Source organism: Myotis nattereri, assembly GCF_964212035.1.
Source record: "Myotis nattereri genome assembly, chromosome: 18".
Taxonomy (NCBI): domain Eukaryota; kingdom Metazoa; phylum Chordata; class Mammalia; order Chiroptera; family Vespertilionidae; genus Myotis; species Myotis nattereri.
In genome coordinates, this window is record NC_138093.1 from 40,460,990 (window position 1) to 40,470,417 (window position 9,428).

Here is a 9,428-nt window from a genome sequence, read left to right on the forward strand (position 1 = left end):
AGGCCACCCAGAGGCTGTGGCTTCGTGACTTGTCAGGTGACATGCCCCTGCCGCCCCCACCTCCCAGCACAGCCCTCTCCCCGCACCTGCCCTTGAGGGGATCTCCATCTGCTCCCCTCTCTTACCTTCCACCCGGGCTTATTTCCAGCTCCTTCCTGGAGGGGCTTGGGGTACAGAACAGTGTGGGGCGCTGGGTGTGCCATGTCGAGTGGCACTGGCTGGCACATGGGCACACTGCTCTCCTCAGCCTGGTCCTCAGTGTGGTGTTCCCGTAACCTAACTTTCCACATCCCCAAGTGGGGACTCCGTCACTGTGAGCTTGGGGCCACTTGGGTGGGAACCCTGAGGCCTCCGGTCCCCAGAGTGTGGTCTGGAAGGAGGGGCTCTCATCCTCTTAGCCCCAGGTCCTCTCAGTGTGGAGGGGCACAGCCAGAAGTCACCCAAGGGGGTGTCCCAGCCCCTCTGCGTGAGGGACTAGGCAGGGACTCCTGTCAGCTGGGCCGGGGGAGCTCCATCACGAATCTCCAAGCCTCCCTGGGAGGTCTGTGGGCACCCTCCGTGTGTGATCCCCCACTCCCATCCCACACCAGCCCGGGCCCTGCCTTCTAGAATGCCGGCTCCCATCTCCTCAGTGACCACAGGGCTTCGGGGAGCCAAGTGGGCTCTTCAGAGAGTGGCTGTGCCCGGTGGGCCCTGGAGACCTGGCCGGTCTGGTGGCACCTGGACCCTCACCCAGGGCCCACTTATTTGAGTGAAATGCTTCACACGAGCTTGTTTGAGATTTGCCTCTTTCTTTTATAAAAGAGACGCAGGAAGCGTGAAGGTTGCAGTAATCGATGTTTTCATTATTAGCTCCATTGGCGAGTCCATTAGCTGTGAGTGCTGGGTCAATGGCTGACTGTCTAAAACGCAAACACTGTGCTTATCACAGCGGAGAAGAGGTTGTGGTTCTCGAGGAGGGACGAGATAATAACTCACACTGGCCGGGCGTGTTAGCGCTTCCGAGCACCTGCACACCCCGCTTCACTGGCCCCTGTCATCGCTCGGAGACGTAGGAGGCCCCAGCTGCTTCTCAGCCCGTTTCACTCAGAGGAGCCTTTGCTTGTGTGAACAGCGTACGCTGGTCCCTGCCTCCGACAGGTGCTGCCGGTGCTGCACGGAGAAGGCCCAGGGCTCCTCCCCCTCCCCCTTAAGCACACATAACCTTCAGCGTTAGGCATGGAGCTGTTCTAATAGTAGACCCTAAGGGAACAGTAGATGCTAGGGTGCTGTTGTTTTTTAAGGTGAGTGAACATATAAAGTGTAAACCTGTGGTAAAGTGCTTTGTTGTATACAAGTTCTCCAAGCTACAGGCATAGAGGCATGAAAATGATTCCAGTCAAATATTTACTTATTCCTTTGGTGGAGATTTATTAAGATCTATTATTATCAGCAATGCGCTAGACACCAGTGACTCAAAAATAAGTCACAGTCTCAAGCCTGAAGGCAATCATAACCTAAAGGGAAAGATAAGCACAAAAACAGATCATTCTAATCGGGGCCTGTGAAGGTCTGAATACATCCCTAGGAGCACGGAAGAGAGGGCTTCCTGGCGGAGGTGACACATTCAGTGATTCTCAGAGGAAGAGTAGTTAGGTACAATGGGACTAGGAGGGAGGAAATGGTGTGGGCAGAGGGCGGGGCATGAGCAAAGGGGAAGAGGTGAGAAACAGAATAGTGTGTGGGGATGAGGAGGCCAGACCTTGAGAGCCACTTATGTCCTATTGATGAACTTGAATTTTATGCTGTGGGTGAAGCCAGTGGTGCCCAGGTAGAGGAGCCTTTGGGGGGTTTTAGACATAGAAAGGGCACTGCGTCTCTGAGAGACCAGTTAGAGACCGTTACCATAGACCAGGTCAGAGATGCTGAGGGCAGTGAGAGTTGGATGCAGAAAAGGAGATAAATTCAAGCATCATTTATGGAGCAAGATTCACAGGATGTGGTGGTGCAGTAGGTGTGGCAGTCCAGGAGGGGGTATAGGAGAAGCCAAAGATGACCTCACCTCTGACCTGGAAGACAGTTATCACTGGGCCACCCCTGCAGCAGCAATGGGGAAAGGGCCCACTTTACCGTGAACAAGGCGAGTTTGGTTTGGCCCGTCTGGAATTTGAAGTGCCTCCATCCTCTTACATGTAAATGGAAATAAAAATTCATTTATCTTGCAGTATATTTTGAGCATTGACTAAGAAAACATAAAGCACTTAGCACAGTGGTTGGAATAGAGCAAGTGCTCAAAAAGTGCCAGCTATGATGATGGTGGTGATGATGGTGATGATGTTGGTGATGATGGTGATGATCGCAATGGTGATGCTGCTGCTGATGACAGTAATGATGGTGATCATGATGGTGATGGTGGTGATGGTGATTATAATAATGGTGTTGATAATGGTGATGATGGTGATAATGGTGTTGATAATGGTGATGATGGTGGTGGTAATAATGGTGATGGTGACAGTGGTGATGGTGGTGGTGGTGGTAGTGGTGGTGGTAGTGATGATGATGATGATGGTAATGATGGTGTTGGTAATGAGTCCATGGCAGCGGAGAGAGACATGGGCTAAGAGTTGGGCACATGTCCTCTTTCTTCCTTCTGCACAAGGTTGGGGACAGCCAGGAAGAGTAGCAAAATGCCCAAATGGCAAATTTGCTAAACGAAGCAATTGGACTTCCAGACTGGACTTGAAGCCAATGAGAGAATTGCTGTGAGAGACTTCGTCTGCCAGCCTTCACAAGCGTTCACTTCGAGGTGGTTCCAGAGGTGACACTTATCTCCTTGTGTCACCAGGTTCTATGTCTATATTTTCTAAGTTAGGTTGACTAGTGACTGGGTTTAAACAACCTTCTTTGTTGAGTAGAAATTCTACTACAGGGATTTCCTAAGAATTGATGTAACCTTTCACTTTGCCTCCTTTTGCCCTCGTACAACCTAATAGTTCCTTCCAAGTACATCAAACCTTAACCAGCACCTCTTCCCAACAAGCAAACCTCACACACACTCATAATTCCCAAGAAAGTGGGTTTTGCAATGAATGCCTTACACACTTGGTTATAATTCCACCATCCCAAATAGTCGATGCCTCCTTGTGGGTCTCACAAATGCCTATTTGAGTTTTCTGCTTCCAGTTGGACCAGCTATGGTTTTATTTAACTTGTTTTGGTATTGCTTTTTAATTTTTGTTTGTTTTCATTTGTTCCTATTTAATCATGAAACAGCACAGCATGGAATTTTTTTATCTGAATTCCCCTCTGAACTTCCCATTTTGCCCAAGTTGGCTGTGTTAGGAAGTGGTGGGCACCTCTCCAGCTTTTGAAAAATTCATTCAGCCTCTTCCTTTCTGTGCATCTCTTCTGCTTTGCCAGGTCAAGCTGGGAGCTGCCTGACTTGAGGGAAGGGAGAGTAAAAGCCATCAGTGACTCAGATGGGGTGAGCTACCCTTGGTACGGGAACACCACAGAAACTGTGACCCTGGTCGGCCCCACCAACAAGATGTCCAGGTTCTCCGTCAGCATGAACGACAACTTCTACCCCAGTGTGACATGGGCAGTGCCCGTGAGCGACAGCAACGTGCCACTGCTCACCAGGATCAAGAGGGACCAAAGTTTCACCACCTGGCTGGTGGCCATGAACACAACCACAAAGGAGAAGATCATTCTGCAGACCATTAAGTGGAGGATGAGGGTGGACATTGAGGTGGACCCTCTTCAGCTCTTGGGGCAACGGGCCCGGCTGGTGGGCAGGACTCAGCAGGAGCAGCCCCGGATCCTGAGCCGGATGGAACCCATCCCCCCCAATGCACTAGTGAAACCCAACGCCAATGATGCCCAGGTCCTCATGTGGCGGCCCAAGCGGGGGCCACCTCTGGTTGTGATCCCTCCTAAGTAGAAGCCGACTGCCCTGGAAGTATGTGGAGCACCCGTGGCGGAGACACGCAGTGGGGTTGCCAGGGATGGCAGGAGCCAAACTGAATTTCTGAGCCAAAGCAGACCTCCCGGTTTGCCCGCCTTTGCAGCCACCTGTGAAGAGCAGAGCTGCTCCTTGGGTGGTAGAACCATAACCCTTAGGGAAAACCTCTTCCTCTTAGGAATAAAGAAATCACTGCTTCAACAGACTTGCTGTGAACACCATGCAAGGAGCCATATCTTATTTGGAGCTGACCAGGATGATTCTTTTATCCAAACTATTGACCATTTTCCTGTGAGATGCAGGGAATGGAAACGACACTAAACAGTGCCTGTGGCAAATGCTGCTTCCCAACCAGTTAGAAGTGGAAGTGACACATCCACACCAGGCGTTTGTAAGACAGACAGTCCGCTGTCGGATGGGAGAGGGTTGGGGGAGGGGGGGGAGTGGAGGGGAGTGGGGAGGAGAATGGGCGGTGGGGAGAGGAAGGAATAAGTTATTATTACAAATGAATCCTTGTGCATTTATTAGTTGGTTACCTGATCATCCAGAGACTCACTGGAATGAAAGGAACACTTAGAAACTGCAGGTATATTGACATTTGCTCTAGTCTGAGAGGGAGTCCTGGGAGCTGTCCAAGGTGCTGATGAAAACTAACCGATGGTGACTCTCAATGGTTCCATCTGCCTACCTCCTTCCAAAAAGCATTACTCGGAGCACCCTTAATCACAGCGTTTGGATAGGTCATTTCTGTGCTCTGCAGTCACTATGATATTCGGGGCCTTCGCCATGTTCTCAGTGAAACCTGAATTGTGATTTTTGTTTACAGCTGCTTGTTCTGTTCCCGTTACTAGTCCTAACTTTACAAAATGATAATGTGTAAAAGCCAAGAATCCATGGAGGGCTTCAAGAACATTTCAGCAAATAAGAATAGCATTTTCACCTTTTGTTTGTTTGTTGTTTTAGTTTCTGAATGATTTGGACCTTGTGTGCCAGGGTCCGGAAGTTCCTGACGTGTGCGTGGAGCACAAAGCAAGCGCTGTGGCTATATATTCGATTCTTTCCACTCGATTTCACAGAAGCTCAACTTTAACTGCTGGGCCTTTGTGAGATGTACCTCCTAAGCCTTAACTTCGAGCTCTTTAATGAAAACCTGAGCTACTCACATGAAGCAATAAATATGAGAAACCGTATTTCCTTTGGTCAGGCCAATATCAAACTTTTTAAAGAGTTTCTAATTTTTATAATAAGGATTTTTCCAGCTCTTCTAGCTTATATCACCCCCCCCCCCAAAAGAGCTTTTCCCTTTATTCCCAATCATGAACTATGATATGTAAATATGGTGCCTTTTTCAAGCCCCTCCCCCATGCAGGCTGATTCTAAAAGTCCCACAATGCTGCTGTGGGCTTGATGGATGGACATGTGGGCCTGGTGAGAGAGTTGAGGTTCAGAGCAATTATGACAGCCCTGTGGTTGGCTCCAGGGATGTGTCTTCGGCCAGAGTTTGAGGATGGAGCAGGAAAGCCAAGAGGGCCTTTTTATGACTTTTATTAAAAGTGCAATTTAGCTGAACTTCTTTCAGGTTCTGGTCCCAGGGATGGTGCTCACTTGCAGGAGAGGGTTAGCAGATCCATTTTGAATGACACTGTGAACCCCACACCTCGGCCCCGAGCTGCCCCCTAGATTCGTTACTGATGGCACGCTGAGCCATTTATAGCACACACAGACGACACACCGGCGACTCGCAGAAAACCGGAGACAGTTCCCTTAGAAGTAGTTCCGCTGTTCCATTTGGATTCCTCCGTCCCTTTCCATGCTTCCTGGGTCTGCTCTGTTTTGTTTAGGGGAGGAAGCCCCACAGAGCTCCGTGGCTGAAATATAAAGCTGCTGGTATTCCACACTGAGAACCGGAAACAGCAGTGTGTCCCTCTGGTTGGATTAGATGCCACCCGTATGGGATTCTGGAGAGTGGACACTGATCCTGGATCCTAATCCATGTCATCTTACTTTAAGAAAACCTGATCTTTAAAAATTGTAAAAAAAAAAACAAAAAAAAAAACACACACACAAAAAAGAGAGAGAAGAAGAAGAAAGGATTATGTATATTACACAATCTTATAGGAGATTTCTGTTTTCAAATACCCATTGCCCACTCAAATACGATGTGACTTACACAGTTATATTCAGATATAACTTTTCCAAGGGTGCACTGTCTTTATAAAGCCGGGCACCACACACTTAGCAAGACTGGTTCCTGCTGAAAATGCACACTTTTCAGAGTTTCAAAAGAATTGACTCCAGGCCAGTTTTCTCAAAAATTATGTATTGACAAAATGAGAGAAATAGATAGGAAAGTACTTATAAAAGATAAAGCCCTGGACAATAACCACATATACACTGTCATCATTGTCAGTGATACTGTGAACTCTGCAGTGGGGCCTCTCAATTCTGAAATCTCCTGACGATGTGCTAGGGCCCTGCAGCCAATTATTTTAAAGTGATCGCCGTTTTACAGGAAAACACCCTTTTCTGTCTGTGATCAGACAGATCATGCCCCTCAGCGCAGTCAGGATATTGCGAAGTGAAGGGCTCTCCAGAGGGAGTCACCTCCAGGTCCCCTCCCTGCTCCCATCAGGCGTGTCCCCAAGAGCCCCCAGGTCTGGCGGCAGAGGGACTCATTCAGTGCCTTGATTAGTTGGCTGGTCTTAGGATTACATTTGGATTCTACACACACACACACACACACACACACACACACACACACACTCTGGAAAACAGCATTTCATTGAGACATAGGTTCTTCACTGTAGTCACCTTTGAGAGCTTTTATTCCACGATCCCGAGGGAATTGAGGTCCAGTTAAATTAGCTCATCTCAGGGCCACATCCCTACTTACCAGCAGAGCCCAGAGGAGGGCCTGGGCCTCCCACACCTCGGATCACAGCACAGTCACACTTACCTGAGCCCCACCGTCCGCTCTGGGCTCCACCCTGAGCCATCACCCCCTTAGCACTGGAGACGATTGGACCCACCCTTTAAAGAACGGGGGGGGGGGGGGGCCCTTGTTACAATTATGTTAGAAAATGAACGTTCCAGGTTCCCTTTGATCGGTTTGATCTGTGGCCTCTGTTTTGAAATTGAGCTCTGAACTGGGGCCCTTTGCCGCGCACATTTTACCTCCCGGGTCATGGCTTTGGTCCACAGCATGGGGAGGTTGGAGGCTTGTCCCCTCTCCAGTCCCATCCGAGGTCGTTTCATGACGCCCTCCGTCCAGGTGTTAGGCGTGTTATCTCACAGGTCAAGTCATGTTCTGAGCAGCAAAATAAAAGAACTGTGATTTATATTTTACAAAAGGCTCCCATATGCATTTTCTCACCCCTAGACCATCTTGGAGGCGTGCAATATCATTATCATCCCCACCTTACCAACACTGCCTTGAGATACACAGACGTTAAGTGACGTATTCATTGGCACAAACAGAAAATGTCAGGAGCAGGTTCAAGCTGGGCCGTCTGCTCCAAATCCCCTGCTCGCCCAGGCCCTGAGCTGCCTCCCCGGTGCTCCCTGCCGGGAGGGCACAAAAGAGAGGGAAGCGAAGGAGAAAGCCAGTCCTTTGCTCCTACGCAGCCACGCAGCCTCGCCCGATCTACTAAGTGAATGTATTAAAAATAAGCGAACACTGATTTCTATGCCGAGAACCGTGTAACCCAGGGAGACTGGCCGGAGATGCCCACTGGGTGCAGCGTGGGGGCGCTGCCTGGCAGCTCTCGGCAGCACTGGCGATTAGCAAGGAGCAGTCTGCTCTCGGGGTCTCAGGGTCCCTGAGGCACCATAAGCGCAGGAGGAGGGAGCAAGCAACGCAGCTGAGGCCCCAGCTGCGCGAGGCCCTGCCCTGCCACCCCTCATCCCGGCAGGAGCAGCCCGCGGGGCGGGGGCAGCGTGAACAATGGCCTCGCCAGCTCTGCAGGCACATCGAACAGCCGCAGACACAATTAAACACCGCCAGAGCCAGCTCCCAACTGAGTTGCAAAGAAAGATGTAAACACGCACGCACGCGCACGCAGACCCACTACACTCACCCTCTTCCAGCTGAAAAGAAAATTAATCAAAAGCCCAATGAGCGCCGAGCTCTATAATTAAGCCTAAACGATCCTTAGATGAAAGGCGCTGAGCGAGCTCCGCACGCAGATATTTTTACCCCTGTCATTGCCATTCATTTCTTTGGGATCCGAGGAGCTGGTTCCTGTTTCCCTGCCCAGGCAGCTGCCGTGGGGGCCCTGCAGGAGCATCACCGCTCAGCGGCCAGAGGACAGGCAAGGTCACTGGCCGTTCTCCCACGCTGGACAGGAACGCACCTGCGGGGGCGGCGCTCGCCCCGCCCAGTGTTGGGCCCGTCACTCCCGTCGGGCCTCCTAACAATTCCCTTGCTGTGGACAGTAGCTCACAGTTTACAGAGGGTTTTGCTTCTCAAGCAGAGAAGCAAACGTCCCTGTTCAAGATGGAAATCTTGTGTGGCCTCCTCTCTCTGTCCCCATTACTAATGGCAGAGACGCCCCTTGGCTCGTATGCCACAGTGTGTGTAGCACAGGCACAAACATTTCTCATGTTCTTCTCACCCGCCTAGATTCTAGGCCCTAGAAGACCCCTCTGTAGCCCCGTTTTACAGGCGAGGGATCTGCGGAGTCAGGTGCAGTGATCTGGCCGAGGTCACACCAATATTAGTGGTGCTCCGAGGACTCGAGCTTCCGCCTCCTGCCTCCACACCGTTACCCACTTTCACGTGGCCTCCTCCCCTAGTTCGATGCAAGGGCCCTTCTGTGCTTGTCCTCAGGCAGGCCTGACCGGCCAGGACAAGGACAAGGTGGCCTTTGTGGGGTCTGCCCTAATGGGTCCCTGGTGTGGCTGGACAAGACAGATGCAACTCTCTGTGGTCCCCAGGCTCTGTGCCGTCAGCTTTCTCTCCTGACCCACATCGGAAGGGAGGCCCATTGAGGTGCCCTGCGGTCAGAGGCCAGAGTCTTGGGGTTACCTGGACCAGCTGGTGAACTAGACCTTGAATGAGTCACTTTTTCTTCGGGGCCTCGGCTCCTCTGTTAACGTAGCCACTAATACAGCCCAGCCCGCGCCACAGTCAGGGAGACACAGTGCAATGATGTCTAGAAACAGCCCCAATGTCTAAGTGTTGCCTGCTGTGCGGTGTGGTCGCCCCGTGGACTCCCAGGTGCAGAGCGAGTGGCAGGCCCTCCAGCCCCATCTCCTGGAAGCCCAGAGCCACCTCAGGGAAACCCACTCTCCCTGCCAGTGACCCTGGCCTCGTGCGGGAGGGGTCTCCTCAGGCACCAGGCTGGGGAGGCCTGGACCCTGGCAGTCAGGAAGGAAGGGACCGCTGCTTGGCCCTATAGCAATCTGCTCGGGGCTGCATTGGCCGCTGCAACTCTGGGAGGTCTTTTGAAAAGGAAAGGAGGCCAGACGCGAGACCTGGCCCAGA

At 51.3% G+C, this 9,428-nt stretch overlaps 1 protein-coding gene and 1 long non-coding RNA gene across 2 annotated transcripts in view; one reads left to right on the plus strand and one right to left on the minus strand.

The window, feature by feature from the left end:
- The window catches only part of FAM78B (family with sequence similarity 78 member B), a gene marked incomplete at its 5' end in the record, with an annotated part of 38,072 nt that extends 33,622 nt beyond the window's left edge, over positions 1–4,450 (plus strand). Inside the window, one exon of the mRNA XM_081112970.1 lies at positions 3,400–4,450. Coding sequence (XP_080969096.1) covers positions 3,400–3,922 — 523 coding nt within the window. The 3' untranslated portion in view covers positions 3,923–4,450. The remainder of the gene's footprint in view (positions 1–3,399) is intronic.
- A 454-nt stretch (positions 4,451–4,904) lies between these two features.
- Positions 4,905–7,950, minus strand: LOC308534463. The gene is made up of 3 exons (XR_013997195.1): positions 7,366–7,950; positions 7,118–7,250; positions 4,905–5,963 (listed from the first exon to the last, which is right to left on the minus strand). It is a non-coding gene; the product is annotated as an uncharacterized lncRNA (long non-coding RNA).
- Positions 7,951–9,428: the final 1,478 nt, after the last annotated feature.